At 39.3% G+C, this 19,707-nt stretch overlaps 1 protein-coding gene across 3 annotated transcripts in view; it reads right to left on the bottom strand.

Moving 5' to 3' along the window:
* Positions 1 to 1,090: 1,090 nt before the first annotated feature.
* The window catches only part of LOC122559612 (peptidyl-prolyl cis-trans isomerase FKBP4-like), a 54,113-nt gene continuing 35,496 nt past the window's right edge, over positions 1,091 to 19,707 (bottom strand). For 2 of the 3 annotated variants that reach the window (XM_043709396.2, XM_043709398.2), the window contains exons 9-11: positions 11,682 to 11,867; positions 8,794 to 9,030; positions 1,091 to 3,966 (exon numbers count right to left, since the gene is read on the bottom strand). In XM_043709396.2, the coding sequence (XP_043565331.1) occupies positions 3,811 to 3,966; positions 8,794 to 9,030; positions 11,682 to 11,867 (579 nt within the window). In that variant the 3' untranslated portion in view covers positions 1,091 to 3,810. The remainder of the gene's footprint in view (positions 3,967 to 8,793; positions 9,031 to 11,681; positions 11,868 to 19,707) is intronic. The other variant, XM_043709401.2, reaches the window with a different exon arrangement.

Genomic DNA, 19,707 nt, shown 5'->3' with positions numbered 1-19,707 from the left:
TGAGGGTCCATGGTGTTCGAGGTGAGCTACTGGCATGGATTGAAGATTGGCTGTCTGACAGAAGGCAGAGTTGGGATAAAAAGTTCTGTTTCAGAATGGCAACCAGTGACAAGTGATGTCTCGCAGGGTTCAGTGTTGGAGCTGCAGCTGTTCACTTTATATATTAATGATCTGGATGAAGGTACTGGGGGCATTCTGGCGAAGTTTGCCGATGATACGAAGTAATGTGGACAGATAGGTAGTACTGAGGAGGTGGAGAGGCTGTAGGCTGTTTAGGAGTGGTCCAGGAAATGACTGATGAAATTCAACGTGAGCAAATGCAAACTCTTGCACTTCAGAAAAAAGAATACAAGCATGGACTCTTTTCTAAACGGTGAGAAAATTCATAAAGCTGAATTGCAAAGGGATCTGGGAGTGCTACTCCAGGATTCTCTAGAGGTTAACTTGCAGGTTGAGTCAGTGATTAAGAAAGCAAATGTAATGTTGTCATTTATCGCAAGAGGGTTGAAATATAAAAGCAGTGATGTGCCTCTGAGGCTTTTTGAAGATCTAGTTAGACCCCATTTGAAATACTATGTCCAATTTTGGGCTCCACACCTCAGGAAGGACTTACTGGCACTGAAGTGTATCCAGCGGAGATTGACACAGATGATCCCTGGAATGGTAGGCCTAACATACAATGAACGGTTGAGGATCCTGTGATTGTATTCATTAGAGTTTAGAAGGTTGAGGGTAGATCTAATAGAAATTTACAAGATAATGCATGGCTTAGAAAGGGTGGACGCTGGGATGTTGTTTCCATCAGGTGGGGAGACTAGGACCTGTGGGCACAGCCTTAGAATTAGAGGGGGCCAACTTAGAACAGAAATGAGGAGACATTTCTTCAGCCAGAGTGGTGGGCCTGTGGAGCGCAGTGGAGGCTGGGTTGTTAAATGTCTTCAAGGCAGTACATTTTGTTTGGTACGTGGGAACAATTATCACCTTTGAAGGAAACTCATCCAAGTCTGCAAATCACATTTCAGTTATCCCATTTCTACAAACAGTTACCATGTGCGCACACACAGACAAAATATTCTGCAGCAAATGTACGTAAATTCCTGAATTTTTTTTTATTATTTTGACTCCTATGCTGCCCTCAAACAAAACGAGAAATATTTACATACATAGTCACCTTTTGGTTGGTAAAATGAACTGGAAAACAAGTAGTACTGGATGCAAATCTTGCAAAATATTTGTCCACCGGAAGGCCAAGCACTTAAGACACGTTACTGTATTGCATAGAATTGGAACCGCAGCCCCTTTCTCGCAGATTTGAAAAAAAAGGCCCATTAAAGAGAGTACCTCAATACAAAGCAGATAAGCCTTTTGAGCATTTTAGCAGCAAGATCTGCAGTAGTTAACAACGCCAACGTGGGAATGTCAAGAAATTCTAGAAGTTACATTCATAGCTTGCGTATTTTGAAAGATTATTCAAGTTTTATTTTGAACTGTAAAGGCCAAGGAATTAAAATTAGTAAAATATCAATGCTACCAAAAAGACTCACCAAGAACATTTTTAACTCTTACTGAGATAATTTTAACTAGTACAAACCAGACACTTTTACTCACCATATAAATTTGATCTTTAAATTTTATGATATTTAGCTACATTAAAGTTTTATTTAATAATATACAACTGAAGGAATATACAGTCCTTGATTTCTGTTGATTGCTCATCCAAAAAATTCAATCTAGGTGGTTTTGTGAACATGAGTTTTAAATCAGATTGGATATGTTTAAACTAGCCAGTTATAAATAAGGAAAGAATGAGATCCATGGAAGGTTCAAAGTAAATCAGAAGGCATCAGTACACAATTTCCAAGGGGTGTTAGTAATTAATTAATAATACATCTTACACTTTTTAAACTGCTATAGTGTCAAATCTTGGGAAAGAAATCAAAAGAATTGTACAGATCCGTTTGATAAGCAAGAGTCTAATGAAGTGAAAGAATGTGCATCAGGTGGAAATTTGATCACAAAGCACAACATTAAGAAAATCACTCAGGTGACATCAGTTCCCCATTGCAAGGTGCTATCAATGTGGTTCAACAGCATCAGAGGGGTAGAAAAATCAACGTTTCAGGTTGAAACCCTTCTGTCAGTATGAAGGGGCTGTCTGACCAGCTGTACTCTTCCAGCTTCACATTATCCACTGTGACTTTCAGCATTTAGTCCTTACTATCTCCTATCCATGTAGTACACTGGGAAAATATTTAAAAGACCCCATGTTGAACAGTGATAGAAGTTAGGTGACCATCACTGGATTAGACAAAGAAAAAATTAATCAGATTAAAGTCAAGTGCCAAAGAGCAGAAATGAATGGAGGGGGAAAACAAAAGATCAAAAGTAAATCAATCAAAAATCATTAAAGTCACACTGTGTGCTGAACTCAGGATAGATTAGCCAAATCCACAAGCCCTCTGTTAGTTTAAGCCATTTAATTCATAATGAAGGATGCAGTGATGATAAAGGCCCACAATAAAATGAATAGAATTTCTTGAAGTACATACTACGAAAGCAACTTCTTTTTGGGTATTTTGAAGTATATGATAGATCTCTTTTCTCATCACAATATGGTGAATGTTTAGTGGAGCAAGGACTTGCTGAACATAATATAAAAACAGAAAGAGGCACTAGAAGAGATGTAGTAATGATTTCCAGGAATAATGCAAGTGAGAAATTTTAAACCACAGTAACAAAGTAAATGGTGCTTTTCCTCTCTACAAATGGTAGCCAAGGTGACGGTCTCATAGAACAGTGAAATTTTAAGAGTACCAAAGGGTAGAGAGATGATGTTAGTGGTTGTGGTTATCCAAGACAATGTGTTAGTAGTAATTAATGCATCCAATACAAGGAAATTAAGTGAAGCTTCTTTCCCCAAAGTGTGAAACAGCACACAGAATTGCTGCAATTAGGAGAAATCTGAGAAGTAACATGAAGGATGGGTAAATAGGAAGCCAAGAGTCTTTGATGAAGCACAAACAGTGGCATTGACCAGGTTACTAAAATGTGTTACATAAAATTGCCAGCATAGAAACACAAGGGCCTTTTCTCTTCATATTTGACATTTTGATGAAGAACAAGGAATAATCATCAGTATGCAAAAACAAATTGGAGCCATTCCATGGAATACAGTAATTCTATAATAAAGCTGCATTACCTGATGATACTTATACACAAGTTACAAACAGCAAAACAAATTTCTTCACTCAAAATAAGAACTGTATCTCAGTAGCACAGTAGTATCAACACCAACTACACATCTTGATCCAAGTTCCAAGGACATGTCACACTGATCTACCAATTCCCAGGCACAGCCTATAAGCTGAATATATTTATGACCATATGTCCACATACTTGGCAGTGGCAGGAAATGATACCACCACTGGTAGGATGCAAGAGGAATGCATTCTGGATGTATAGAATTAAAAATAAGAAATAAAACTTTTTCAAGTAAAAATAATTCACAGAGCTACCAACTGCTTATTCCAATTTCTATTTCCTACATGCTGTCAAGAGTGGGCTCATCTCATTTGTCATTCAACAATACCATGGCAGTGCCACAGGCTGATCATAAAAACCAAGTGTGACTCAGACACTCAGCAATTATAGTATGTGTTATCATTTCTTTTTAATGAGTTTGTGACACTCAGATGATTAAGTAGGTAGAACTCTTTTACTGTGCATTAAATGATACACACAGGATACTGTACAATAACAAAGCTTTAAAAAAATCAAACAAGTAATGCAGCTTCAATCTCTACATCTTCTTCATGCAGTAGCATCCAATTCCTGGGATTTGTGAATGGTTTCTGTTTCCATAGGTTCTCCTTTGCCTCCTTCATCTAAGTTCTCTTTATTCGCTTCTTCCTCTGTTATCACCACAGCAGCTTCCTTTTCAGATTGCGTTTTGAGAACCACCTCCTGCTAAAATATAGTTGTCGTTATAAAATACTTTGAAAAAACTATAATTAGTTTAATTTTAGTTCCAGGTACTGCCAGTGCGCTCAGCCTGCAATGCAGTGCCTGGTGCATGTGGGATTTCTCCCACCAAAATGGTGGATGCACATCTTGATCTCTGCCAGCTTAACACTGCAACTTCAACTGCACAAATAGAATGTCAACTGTCAAGCTGTAAAGATGGCTTTTCTTCTAATTTATTGAATATTCTGTTTGAAAATGATTTCTTCCCACTTTAACAGCACAACTGCACCATGTTAGCTTTGAGATTTACTGAGCAATTAAAAGCTTACTGCTTTGAACAAACAAAATGGTACACGTGAATAGTACATTTGAAGTATGTGCAAAGTTTTATAAAATTAGAAAGGTGATGTATAGTGATTGTCAATGCAGCTCAGCTAGCCGAGTTGGTGGATAATTAGATTCATAACTTCAAGTTAATACATTCAAGATGTATTTTTACTTATCCTTTATATTTACTTTTTATTTTAATTTTACATGAAGCCAAGCAGAATGACACTGACCACTGGTCTGTACACGCACACATACAGAAAGTGCTCCATTTGGTGCTTTATCAACAGATAAATCCAAAAACTTTAAGATGATAAACATTGATAGGAAGTAAAAATATTACTTGGTGTTTGCAAGAAAAGGTTGCTTTATAGCTGCATTTTACAGCTCCACTTCTGCGATTTTCCCCTGCTTTATATATTCTTTGCAACGGACTCACACTGGATTGAAAATTGATTGACATTTCTTGATATCCAAATGATCAATTTCATATGAATGAGTTCAGTGTTAAGTATCTGGTGTGAATATTGTAGTAAAGCCCAGTTTTGACCACTTTGTACACCAAACATCCATTTACAAGTGGGATGGATTGCGGAGGGGGGGGGGGGGGAAAGAGGAGGAGGAATCACTGAACTGCATTCAGAAGTGGGAACTCAGGCTCAATTTGCTTCAATGAATATGGAAACTAACTGATGCAATTAAGCCAAGGCATTTAATAATGTATTATCCACTAAGAATTAAACATGGGACTTCTTGGTTGAGATGATTAATTACAAATAGAGCAAGGTGTGGGGCAAGACCACACGTTTCAAATGAGCAAGGAGTGAAGATAGATTGATCAACTATTCAGGGTTCAGAGAGAAAAAAAATATCAAACTATGGCATCACAGAGAAACAGGCAAGTGAACTCATGCAATTTATTAAATAATTATTAAGCTATACTGGTAAGGTTTACTTTAAATAAAGCTTATTGGGAGTAACAATCCCTATATAAGCATCTAATGGATAAATAACAATAAAGTTTTAACAATAGTTAGGTAGCTGGTATTAAGGTTGGGCTCAATTATTGGCAAATTGTGAACTATCAGTAAGGTTTATTAATAACAGCAATGATACCATTAACGTGAAGTTATTTCCTTTTATCTGCTGGTTTGACTAATGAAGAAATGGTAGGGTAATCCAACCTCATGGATGCTAATCAACATTGCATGCATTGACAGAATCCCAGGACACCTGTGTGGAAATGTGTTCTGCTGCATCAGCTTGAGCAGCAGCTGGCATCACATGGAGTATCGGGAGGTTAACAGCTACATGGAAGGACATTTTATGACCAACAGGCAGGTAATGCAATAGTCCTCTAAACACATCCCATTTTCCAAGAAATATTTAACTTCAAACACTGCCAAAAGTGATGGTTCACATCCAAGTAACTTGCTGAAACTTTATGAAGTGGTAACTGAGAGGGCGATGAAGGGAAGGCTGGTGACATTGTGTACATGGACTTTCAAACGACATTTGATGCAGTGTTGCTCAACAGACTTGGGGAAAAAGGTTCTAGCTCTTAGAATAAGGAGGACATTAGTAACATGTTTGCAATACTGCTGAGGGATGGGAAATATAAATGTTAAATGTGTATTATTCGGACTCCAGGAAGATTGGTATTGGAGCTCTCAGAGGACAGTACTGAGACCATGTTGGGCAGAGTTCAATTTCAAAGTTTTCAGACAACACAACTTGACAGAACTGTAAACTGGGGAAACAGCGCAGAATGTCATAAGGATACGTGCACATTGCACTTTATCTACTGCCTATCTACTCATTCCAGCAATGTGGAGAAAAGTGTAATGCAAAATGCATGGATGGAGAACATAAACTAAAGGCAATTATTCTAGGCAAATGTGCAGGAGCAGACAGATGTGAATATATAAATACACAGGTCATTAACAGGTACAGAGCACTGTTAAATACCTGGATAGGAAAGATTTAGAAGGTTATGAGCGAAATGCAGGGAAATGAGGTTAATGTGGACCGACATTTTGGGTGGCATGGACCAGTTTGGGCCAATGGGCCTGTCTCCGTCCTGTAGGACTTTCTGTAACTAATAAAGCAACAGTATTCTATGCAACATAAATAGGGCATAAAGTACGAGGAGGAGGAAGTTACACTGAACTTAAATATAGAATACTGTCCTGACCATTACTTTACACTACCGCTTTTCTCCAGTGCTAGTTGTATTTATTTCTCTCCTCCTTTTCCCCCTTGAATATTTAATAAATTTGGAATGCTATTAAGGTGGACCTCAGCTGAGTAGTGTACAGTTCTGGATGCCACAGTACTGGAAGGTTTTGATTGCACTGAATAGCATGCAAAAGTAGTTTGAGAGAATAATTATACAGCTGAGGTACTTCCAATTTTCAGCGAGAGGAGGGAGACACAGACGCAAGTGAGCCTTTAGATTCTTGTGATATTGCGATTAGGTATGTGCTGAACCTGTAAAAGGCTGGAAAACTTGCATCTTCCTGGGTCTCCGTTCTTGGCAGGACCTTTGTGCCTGCGTCAATGAGAAGAATTTAAACTATGTGACAAGAGTGTGCCAGCCAAATGACAACATCAGAACACAACTGTGTGTATGTCAATAACTTTTCAAAAAAAATTTGTTTATACTTCATTAAACAGATGGACCTCAAAATAATACAACTGGACAAAATGCTGCTCAACTTCTGAGAGCAAATGAGTTTAGGACATCTGGTCCACAAACAAGGCAAAGTATAACAATGAAAGTCTATAAACACTGACTAAAGGAGATGAATAAATATTTTGCATTAGTCTTCACAGAAGAACACATTAATAGCATTCCAAATTTATTAAATATTCAAGGGGAAAAAGGAGGAGGAGAGAAATAAATGCAACTAGCACTGGAGAAAAGCGGTAGTGTAAAGTAATGGTCGGGACAGGGGAGTTCCCTGGACCTAATGGGTAGCCTCCTCGAATGTTAAAAGAGGTAATTACTAGAGACAATGGATGCACTGGTAGTAATCTTCCATTAATCGTTAGATTGTGGAAAAGTGCTAAAGGATTGGGAAACTGGCAATGAAAAGGAGACAAAAACCCCCCATCTCTATAGGTAAGGTAGCTTAATGTCTTGCTGAAGCTGTAGATTCATTTGCTAAACCGGTTTTTCTCTGCAAATGTTTCATTGCCTCGCTAGGTGACATCAGTACATCTTGTTGGTACTTCTGGTTCTGTATATGAGGTCCAGTACAATGTGTCTACTGATTGAACTCCGGTTGAAGTGCCAGGCTCAGACACAGAACCGGAAGTACTGACAAACAGAGACATATACATACCAGTGTTAGGTGCATTAGTCAGGGGTAAATATAAGGTAGGGTATCTAGTCTTATCACTCAATGTGGAGTAGTTGATACATTCTTGTGCAAATCTTTGTGTAGAAACACAGAAGTGTATGGAACATAATTAAAATCTTAAAATGACCAACATAAAAACAAAATAGAAGTTAACATTCCAACCCATGAGTCTGCTCCAAGGCTCACATGTATTCATAATTCCCAACCTGTACAAAACGACAGTTATATTTTCTCACTTTTATGTTTAGAAAAATATACAAAAACAAAGCAGGGTGCAAATTAAAAGCTGCTTAAGGTAGCCAAAATCAAAATAATTAGGTACTTAAACTGATAATGCCAAATATTTAACTGGAAAATTAGCCTGAAAAAAAAATATTCCATTCGTGATAATCTTTTAAGTTGGGAAAAAGTGGTAATTAAAAAGAGCAGCCCAGCAATAAATCTGTGAATCCAAACTCCAATCAAAATATGTATATTAAATACTTGGAGTGAGAAAGTCAGTTTTTAGAGTTGTATAAAGTATTTACCAAAGTAGGAGGAAGAACGAAGAAGAAACAACTAGAATCCAAAAAGATTTCTAACTCAACCAGCAGGTGGCAGATTCAGAACAATGTGGACAAGCACCAAGTAATTATTTATTCCAACACAGGTTAAGAAATAGAAATACATTTAAGAAACAGGAATACATTTGCTGACTGGGAAATAAAACAAATAAATCAAGGTAGCAAGAAGTTCTTTACCTGTATCAGAAAAGGCATATCAGATACAGATTGGAAATCCAAAGAGTTAGAGCATCAAAAAGAAATGTGTTGTTGTGTAAGATAGTAGTCAGATCCTGTTATTAAAGATTGCAAATGCAACACTGTAATTTGGGCTAACTGTTCACTATAGCGAAAATAAACAGGTTAAAAATTTAGAAGTTTTAGAGTTAGATAGATCTTTGTTCCAGCAAAATGGTGATATATTTATGTGATATTATTGATAGCCACTGAAACATGCTGCATTAATTAGTTGGAGCACATAAGGGATTAAGAACAGACTGATTCTTGACTTATTTACACTTCCTGTTCTTAAAAAGTTTCCGATGCTTACCAGGTTATTATACGACTTTTAAGGATCAATATTTGTTAACACTTACCTTACTATCGGTGTTTGCAAATTTTGGGAACATTTTAGCATAGATCTTTTTCTCCAAATCTAATTGTTCTCTTATTTTTTTCTGACAGATTCCAATCTGGACTTTGGCTGCTTTATTTGGATAAAGTTGCACAAGCTTTTGGAAGTTTTCTTTTGCCAGTTCATAATCATTCATAGCAAGTCTCGCCTCACCCATTCTGAAAAGGGCCTTTTCATTGTTTGGATCCAACCCTAATGCCTGAAACAAAAAGTAGAAGCTTCAGTTATAGAGTCACAGAGACGTACAGCACGAACAGACCCTTCGGTCCAACTCGTCCATGCCAACCAGATATCCCAACCCAATCTAGTCCCACCTGCCCCATATCCCTCCAAACTCTTTCTATTCATATACCCATCCAGATGTCTATTAAATGTTGTAATTCTACCAGCCTCCACCACTTCCTCTGGCAGCTCATTCCATACACACACACCATTCTGTGTGAAAAGTTGCCCTTTTGGTCTCTTTTAGACCTTTCCTCTCTCACCCTAAACCTATACCCTCTAGTTCTGGACTCCCCGACCCGAGGGAAAAGACTTTGTCTATTTATCTTATCCATGCCCTCAATTTTATAAACCTCTATAAGGTCACCCCTCAGCCTCCAACACTCCAGGGAAAATAGCCTATTCAATCTCTCCCTATAGCTATCTCATGTGTTTTTTGGCCTCCTGATTTCTCTCAAGTATACTCCTACTGCTTTATACTCTAAGGATTCTCTCGATCTATCCTGTCTATACCTGACATATGCCTCCTACTTTTTCTTAACCAAAACCTCAATTTCTTTAGTCATCCAGCATTCCCTGTACCTACCAGCCTTTCCTTTCACCCTAACAGGAATATATTTTCTGTGGATTCTCGTTATCCTATTTCTGAAGGCTTTCCATTTTCCAGCTGTCCCTTTACCTGCCAACACCTGCCCCCAATCAGCTTTTGAAAGTTGTTGCTTAATACCATCAAAATTGGCCTTTCTCCAATTTAGAACTTCAACATTTAGGTCTGGTCTATCCTTTTCCATCACTATTTTAAAACTAATAGAATTATGGTCGTTGGCCCCAAAGTGCTCCTCAACTGACACCTCAGTCACCTGCCCTGCCTTATTTCCCAAGAATAGGTCATGTTTTGCATCTTGTCTAGTAGGTGCATCCACATACTGAATCAGAAAATTTTCTTGTACACACTTAAATTCCTCCCCTTAACACTGATGAGAATTTCAAGCTCCTTTTATTCTTAATATGCAGAAGTGTTTCTGAAGTTTTCTTAAAAGGTATGATTTGAAACTCTGGGACACGGCCTGAGGTTACTGAATCACCAGCCACCACAAAGTTTCTTTGTATTTATCCTATCAATTTCCCACAATGTCTTAAAATCATTCAACTCATCCCTTTAACTTTCTAAAATTCCATGCAATACAAACTAGTTTGTGTAATCTCTTCTTCAGAACTCTTCCAGTTATTATTTGGATAAATCTACACTGTACCTGCACATCTTCCTCAGATAATATTGTCCAGAACTACAGAGGCTCCAGGTGTAGTCTAACCAGAACTTTGTACAGTTACAACAGGACATATAAATCTAGTTTGCCTTTAGGCATGAATTGCAACATTTATTTTTCCATTTTGATCAATTTTTCCACTTGTTCATTCCACTTTAATGATTTATGTACTGGAATTCTCAAGATAATGTCGAAATGTTCAATACTCATAGCTTTCCATATTTAGAGAGTACTCTAACTTTCATTTTTGGGCTAAAGACAATGATAGCACACTTGCCTACACCAAATCATTTGCTACTGCTCTCCCATATAATCAAGCCTTTTCTTTTTATATGCTTGCACCTACAATATACGTAATGCCTCACATCAATATCTCATTGCAAATTTGAATATGTTTGTTTAATCCCATCAACTCAAATTGTTAAAAAATATAGTAAACAGTTGAGAATCAAGAGATTGATTTAGAATGTTCTTAGTCACATATGTCAGGTGTTACAAGCTCTCATGACTCTCTAATTGCAATTTATATTTCCTAAAGTAAACAGACATTGTTAAGTTATGGACAGCTTTGTTGGAATCCCTGGATATATATATGCCTTACAAAGCCCCCTCCTCACTTCAAATAAGACAATAACAAATAGGATCTCCATGGGTACCCTCCAGTACCAAGATGTCAACATATAAAAGGAACAGAAGTAGACCATTCAGCCGAGCCTGCCATTTTCCCATATTCCTTCCATAGACCTGAACACCTATTGATTTCTGTCTTGATCCTGTTCAAAGATTTAAGTTTCCAGGGCTTCTGGGATACAGAACTCCAAAGATTCCACACCTTTGAAGTGATAAAATTCCTCACCTTAAATAGCCTCCCCCTTATTCTGAGATGAAGTTCCTAATTCTCATGTCATCAGGCAGGGGAAACACCCCACATCTACCCTGTCATGTATTTAAGAATTTTAAAAATTTCAAGATCACCCCATATTCTTCAAAACTCTTAAAAATAAAACCTAGTTTCCTGATTCTACTCAAAAAAATTCTGTGATTCCAGGGATTGACCATAAACGAAACATCAAATTGAAATCACATTCCACTTATCATTATATAGAACAAGCTCGATTATCTGAACGAGACAGGAGGGAAGAATTTTGTTTGGGGCTCCTGTTGCAGCGAGAACAGGAACAGGGTTCCCATGGAGACCCTGTTCCTGCTCCCGCTGCCAGCCCAGGCTGCTTGCTGTCGCTGCACTTTTGCTTAAATTTAACAACATTTTTATGAGATTTTGGATAATCCAAAATTCGGATAACCAAGGTTGTTCTGTAGTTGGTTTTCATTATTAGGTGATATAAAGAAGTGTCCTCACCTTTTCACAATTCTCTACAGCTTGCAAATTCTCATCCATTTTTATGTAGCACATAGCAAGGTTAAGATGAGCTGCTAGTCTCAGAGCATTGGATTGTTTTAGATTTTCTTCAGACAATCCATTCTCATGTTCCAGCCAAGATACAATTTTCTTGTAATGGATGGTTGCCTGCTTGTACTTTCCCACCTGACAAAAAAGTTATATAAATTATGCAGTTACAAGGAAAGAACGAACAAGGTTATTTTCAATTCTGTTCACCATTGCTAGTTCTTAAACTTCTACATTCTGTAATCACTCATAACTCAGTAACAGATAACAGCTATTAATGTTCCAACAGTTTATATTGCATACGGAAATGGAAATGGACGTTTACGCCAAACATTAATACTATTTTCTTTTGTGCTCATGCCCTTACAAGTTCTGAATATGAACCTAACAAGTCTTTTCACTGAAATTGCTAATAGACATTTATTTAATCAGGCACCTATTTCAGTGTCATCAACAAATTATACCAGACTTGAGATCACATACAATTTTTGTGCACAAAATCTTTTTTTACATGGCCATGATTTTCAGTCAATACTTTTAAGTGAATAATATAATAAATATTTGCATTGGTTTTCAATTAAATGGGTGTTACAAATATGAAGTTTAAGCTTGTGTTTTGGAACTCTGATTTATGGCAAAACAGAGGAATGAATGGGACCTTCTGACATGGCATGAATCCTTCCTTACAAGCTTTGGCAGTGTGGTTGCTGAAAGCAAGCCCAGTTTCTCTTACTGCGAAGATGATGCAAGATGTCATACCTATACAGAATAGCAAGAAAACTTGTGATAGTTAATAAATAGTCTCCAAATTTCACAGCAAGGTGCTATGAATGTCAAGTTTCTAGGTTATTATGGTTAAATTGTCTATTTAATTCCAAGATAGAGTGAAGTAAGAGGTTCTACAGGACAGTTAGTTGCCATTACTAGCTAAAATCAAGACCAATATAATTCGTATGGCCATGGTGATGGACTTTGAGAGACCGTTAAGTCCGCTGCAAGCCAGCATAATATTATTTACAGGATTTTCTGAGAAAACAGAAGGACAAAATAGTCTCCATCGCTCACTATGCAGATGGGAACTCATCTGGCACTAAAAAGACAAAGTTTGAGAGGATTTAAAGTAAGGCTGCAAGATTCACCTGGCTTTAGCTAGAAAGAGGATTCTCCTGGCTCATCGTTCCTGAAAAACTGAATTTTGGAATTAGAAGTTAACAGGCTGAAAAAGAAAGAATGCCACCATTAGCTGAGGAAGTTTGAACTGGTTCTTGGAGTACTAAGTGGCTACTCAGACAGATTAAGTAAAACTGTGAAGGAGGATTTCAAATTGCTTTAAAGTTAAAAGAGGATTTGTTTTCTGTAGATTAGAATATACAGTATATCTTCTGAAATAGTGTTTAGTTAATGTTGATTTTAGGTAAAATAGAGTCATAGAGATGTACAGAATGGAAACAAGACCCTTCGGTCCAACCTGTCCATGCCAATCAGATATCCCAACCCAATCTAGTCCCACCTGCCAGCATCCAGCCCATATCCCTCCAAACCCTTCCTATTCATATACCCATCCAAATGCCTCTTAAAATGTTGCAATTGTACCAGCCTCCAGCACATCCTCTGGCAGCTCATTCCATACATGAAACACTCTCTGCGTGAAAATGTTGCCCCTTCGGTCTCTTTTATTTCTTTCCCCTCTCACCCTAAACCTATGCCCTCTAGTTCTGGACTCCCCGACCCCAGGGAAAAGACCCTGCCCATTTACCCTATCCATGCCCCTCATAATTTTGTAAACCTCTAAGGTCACCCCTCAGCCTCCGACGCTCCAGGTAAACAGCCCCAGCCTGTTCAGCCTCTCCCTATAGCTCAAATCCACCAAGCCTGGCAACATCCTTGTAAATCTTTTCTGAACCCTTTCAATCTTGAAATCTGAAATCTTGTACGCTACCAGTCACTAAAAATTCAACATCTTTCGCTTTGAAGAGGTACAGAGGAACCTCGATTATCCAAAGAACACAGGCAGAGTATTTTGTTCGGTTAATCGAAATTCCGGACAATGAATGCCAGATAACATTGTTTAGCCAAGCATTAGGACCTTGCCGGATAATCCGATATTCAGATAATCGAGGCCCCTCTGTAATGGTCTCTTCACAAATCATAACAAGGTGCTAAATAATATGAACATTATCCTGAACATAATTACCATCTCATTAGGGACAAGCAGCATGTTTGAATTTGAGACCCTAGATGTTTACGAGAAGAATAAGACTACCAGATTTATGGTCTTACGGGGTTGGTATTGGGTCCTTTGGCTCCTCTTGATGCACATTAGTGACTGGATCTTGGTGTACAGGGCACTATTTCAAAATGTGCAGCTGAGATAAAATATGGAAGCATTTGAGGGCGGCACGGTGGCACAGTGGTTAGCACTGCTGCCTCACAGCGCCAGGGACCCGGGTTCAATTCCCGACTCAGGCGACTGTCTGTGTGGAGTTTGCACGTTCTCCCCGTGTCTGCGTGGGTTTCCTCCGGGTGCTCCGGTTTCCTCCCACAGTCCAAAGATGTGCAGGTCAGGTGAATTGGCCATGGTAAATGTAGGGGAATGGGTCTGGGTGGGTTGCGCTTCGGCGGGTCGGTGTGGACTTGTTGGGCCGAAGGGCCTGTTTCCACACTGTAAGGAATCTAATCTAATCTAATCATTGTGAAGTGAGAAGGAAAAAGAAAAAGAGTAAAATCTCAAAAGAGCGTAGCTAAGTTGATGGAATTGGGGGATAGGTCCAGGGAACAAGTGGCAGATGAAATTTAATCCTGACATGTCTGAAGTGATTCAGTTTGGTCGAAAGAATGCAGACAGACAAGAGATGACAAAACATACAATTGTAAAGGGGATGGAAGAGCAGAGGGACTTTAGTCTGTGTAATGCATAAATCAAAGGCAGGAAAGGTCAAGAACAAGGTCAGAAAGCACACAACACCAGGTTATAGTTCCAACAGGTTTGTTTGAAATTGTTAGCTTTCGAAGCACTGTTCCTTCATCAGGTGAAATGCATCCGAGTCCAATAACAGCACCTCCACATCATGGCTAGGTCAAGAACAGTTATGGTTAATGCATACGGAATTCTATGCCTTAGCATAAGGGCCACAGATTACATAAAGGGGGATGGAATATTAAATTTCCATAGAATGCTGGTTGGGTCTCAATTGTTATAGTGTCTAGTTCTGGGTACAACACTTTAGAAGAGAGGTAGCACAAACAAGATTTTCTAGAATGACCCCATAGATGGACTCCAGTTCCACAGATAGATCGGAGAAATTGGGAATACTTTCCTTGGAGAAAGTTGAGTGTTCAGTACAGGCAGTCTAAATCATAAGGGGCTTGGACAGAATAGATAGGGAAAACTGAAAAATTCCACAACAAGATGCTTTAAAGTAATTGGCAAAACAAGCAAATGCAATAAAGAGAAAAACATTTCATGCAGTGAGTGGTTGAGATTTCTCCATTGATCTTAAATGCAGGGATTGACTAAAACTTGCCCTGGGACAGGTTGGTAAATGATTCCTCCAGAAAGTAATAAGTAAAAAAGATAAACAGGGCATTTTCAAGTTGACAGACTATACCAAGTGGGGTACCATTAAGATCAATGCTGGGGCCTAAACCATTTATAATCTGTATTAATGACTCGGATGAAGAGAACAAAAGTAAAAAAAAATCCATGTTTGTTGATTCATAAGTCAAAAGGACAGAAAAAAGCTGTAAAGAGACAGAGACAGGTTAAGTGAGTGGGCAACAAGTTGACAGATGGAGTGTGGTGTAGGGAAGTGTGAACTTATTCACTTTGATAATAGGAATAGAAAAGCAGAGTATTTTAAAAGGTATGAAAATGTTAATGTTCAGAGGGAGTTGGTACACTGGTACAAGGAACAAAAATGTTAGTTACAGTGAACAATTAAAAAGGCAAACAGCTTTTATTACAAAGGGACTGGAGTTTAAGAATAAGGAAGTCCTTATTACACTTGCATAGGGCTTTGGTCAGAGGATAGTGGGAATACTGCACAGTTTGTTCAAATGTTTTGATTAAAGGAAGCCTGTGCATGCACAGCAAAGGTTCACTCCATCTGCTCCATGCTAGTTTCTCATTATACAAAAACCCAGAGTAAGCTGAACCTACACTCTCTAGAGGTTAGAATAGAATTCACCAACCCAGAGAATTGCAGATGTTCCATTGTTAAATATATTTAGGGCAGAGAAAGACAGACTGTTGATTCATCAGAGAATCAAGAGATAGTGTGTGTAGAAATGGAGTTGAAAATGAATATCTATGATCATACTCAATTCAGAGTACTGACTACTCCAGCTCCTATTTCTTAGATTCTTGCATTTGGTCAAAATCATTCCACAGACTAGATTTTCTTGCACAAATCTTCACCTTGATGTCACAAATAGGCTGTGGGAAGAGGCTGTACTTTCAATTATAAAAAGGTTATTAGTTGAAGCATGACCACTGCAATTGCACCAAAGATATGAACAGGAGGCTGCATCTACAGGGAATCCTATTAAAAGGCCTGCGAGGAACTAGTGCTCTATTAATAGCTCAGATCAAGAACTCAACAGATATGGGTAATGATAGCGAGAAAACCTGGAAAGGGCCACTTTATTTTTTTTCTAAATTTCAGGTGAAGCCTGCACACGATAATCCAACAAATAAAAACAAAAGTGATACTTCCTTTGAAGAGGAGGAGGATACAGGAAAACATGTTTAAGAGGTTTAATTGGAAGCACACTAACTTTCGGAGAGCTGCTCCTTCATCAGGTGATTATGGAGGACACAATTAGAGTCATAGAGATGTACAGCATGGAAACAAACTCTTCGAACCAAACCATCCATGCCAACCAGACATCCCAACCCAATCTAGTTCCACTGCCAGCACCCGGCCCACCGGCCCATATCCCTCCAAACCCTTCCTATTCATTAACCCATCCAAATGTGTCTTAAATGTTGCAATTGTACCGGCCTCCACCACGTGGAGCTCATTCCATACACGTACCACCCTCTGCATGAAAAGGTTGTCCCTTAGATCTCTTTTATATTTTTCCCCTCTCACCCTAAACCTATGCCCTCTAGTTCTGGACTCCCCGACCCCAGGGAAAAGACCTTGCCTATTTATCCTATCCATGCCCCACATAATCTTGTAAACCTCTATACGGTCAACCCTCAGCCTCCGACACCCCAGGGAAAACAGCCCCAGCTTGTTCAGCCTCTCCCAGTAGCTCAGATCCTCCAACCCTGTCAACATCCTTGTAAATCTTTTCTGAACCCTTTCAAGTTTCACATCTTTCCAATAGAACGGAGACCAGAACTGCACGCAATATTCCAACAGTGGCCTAACCAATGTCTTGTACAGCCGCAACATGACCTCCCAACCCGTGTACTCAATACTCTGACCAATAAAGGAAAGCATACCAAACACCTTCTTCACTATCCTATATCTGTGACACCACTTTCAAGGAGCTATGAACCTGCACTCCAAGGTCTCTTTGTTCAGCAACACTCCCTAGGACCTTACCATGAAGTGGATAAGTCCTGCTAAGATTTGCTTTCCCAAAATGCAGCACCTCACATTTATCTGAATTAAACTCCATCTGCCACTTCTCAGCCCATTGGCACAACCGGACCAGATCCTGTTGTAATCGGAGGTAACCCTCTTCGCTGTCCACTACACCTCCAATTTTGGTGTCATTTGCAAACTTACTGACTGTATTTCTTATGCTCGCATCTACATCATTTATGTAAAATGACAAAAAGTAGAGGACCCAGCACCGATCCTTGTGGCACTCCACTGGTCACAGGCCTCCAGTCTGAAAAACAAACCCTCCACCACCACCCTTTGTCTTCTACCTTTGAGCCAGTTCTGTATCCAAATGGCTAGCTCTCCCTGTATTCCATGAGATCTAACCTTGCTAATCAGTCTCCCATGGGGAACCTTGTCGAACCCCTTACTGAAGTCCATATAGATCACATCTACTGCTCGGTCCTCATCAATCTTCTTTGTTACTTCTTCAAAAAACTCAATCAAGTTTGTGAGACATGATTTCCCACGCACAAAGCCATGTTGACTATCCCGAACCAGTCCTTGCCTTTCCAAATACATGTACATCCTGTCCCTCAGGATTCCCTCCAACAACTTGCCCACCAACGAGGTCAGGCTCACCAGTCAATAGTTCCCTGGCTTGTCTTTACTGCCTTTCTTAAACAAGGGCATCACGTTTACCAACCTCCAGTCTTCCGGCTCCTCACCTGTGACTATCGATGATACAAAATATCTCAACAAGAGGCCCAGCAATCACTTCTCAGCTTCCCACAGAGTTCTCAGGTACACCTAATCAGGTCCTGGGGATTTATCCACTTTTAACGGTTTCAAGACATCCAGCACTTCCTCCTCTGTAATCTGGACATTTTGCAAGATGTCACCATCTATTTACCTACAGTCTATCTCTTCCATATTCTTTTCCACAGTAAATACTGATGCAAAATATTCATTTAGTATCTCCCACATTTTCTGTGGCTCCACACAAAGGCTGATCTTTGAGGGGCCCTATTCTCTCCCTAGTTACCCTTTTGTCCTTAACATATTTGTAAAACCCTTTGGATTCTCCTTAATTCTATTTGCCAAAGCTATCCCATGTCCCCGTTTTTCCCTCCTGCTTTCCCTGATTGCCATGCATTCATCTGCTCAATCCTCCTATTTCTGCTCTCACTAGCTTGCAGCACCGGGAGTAATCCAGATATTACTACCCTTGAGGACCTCCTTTTTAAATTTCTGCCTAACTCTCTGTAATCTCCCTTCAGAGTCTCAACCTTTTCCCTTCCAATGTCGTTGGCTCCAATGTGGACAATGACCTCCTGCTGGCCCCTCTCCCCCGTGAGAACATTCTGCACCCTCTCTGAGACATCCTTGATCCTGACACCAGGGAAACACCACACCATTCTGCTTTATCTCTGCTGGCCAGAGAAACGTCTGTCTGTACCTCTGACTACAGAATCCCCTCACACAATTGATCTCTTGGAAGCCGACGTACCCCTCATTGCATTAGAGCCATTCTCAATACCAGAAACTTGGCTGTTCGTGCTACATTCCCCTGAAAATCCATCACCCCCTACATTTTCCAAAACCACACACCTGTTTGAAATGGGTATATCCACAAAAGACTCCTGCCCTAGGTGCTGACCTCTCTCACCCTTCCTGGAGTTAACCCATCTATGTGACTGTATCTGAGACTTTCCCCTGTCCCTATAACTGCCATCCATCACATACTGTTGCTGTTGCAAATTCCTCATTGCTTCTATCTGTCTCTCCAACCGATCCACTCGATCTGATCGGATTCGCATCCAACAGCATTTATAGCAGATATAATCCGCAGTAACCCTTAAACTCTCTTTAAACTCCCACATCTGACAAGAAGTACATATCACTGCAAAAGCCATTTTTGCTCTTTCACAATCTACAGACCCAGAAAATAACACCGTCTTATTCATCTACAAACACTGCCCTAGGTTCAATTAATAGCTATGGCTTGTATTTTAAGTTTAATCAAGAGACTTATCTCCAAAAACATATAATCAAGAAAGAATCCACTATACTCATTACTGCAGCCTTTCTCTTGGGCAGTCTTAAAACAAGAATTAACTTATCCGATTCTGTGCTGTGAACTTCGACCGACAGTTCCTCCAAGATTAGTTGTGAATTTCACTGTTTGTTAATTTTCCCAGATGCACTCCGATGTCCAGTGATACACGAATTCAAACAGCAAAGGCAGTAACTGTGCAGGTTTTCTCTCTCTCTCTCTCCTGCACTGTCCTCACCATGTGCTTCTTTTGTCTGCTCTTCTCCCTTTTAAACTCCTATTGTTTTGATTTTTTCCCCCCCCAAAGTTCCAAAACAATGCAACAGCATTGTAAGGCACAGAATTTAACAAAAATTTACAGTGT

This window comes from Chiloscyllium plagiosum, unplaced genomic scaffold (genome assembly GCF_037043375.1).
Source record: "Chiloscyllium plagiosum isolate Xiang-an unplaced genomic scaffold, Cpla_swu_hap1 HiC_scaffold_19, whole genome shotgun sequence".
NCBI classification, from domain to species: domain Eukaryota; kingdom Metazoa; phylum Chordata; class Chondrichthyes; order Orectolobiformes; family Hemiscylliidae; genus Chiloscyllium; species Chiloscyllium plagiosum.
The sequence above is the reverse complement of the archived record's forward strand: the minus strand, read 5'-3'. Positions and strand labels throughout refer to the sequence as shown.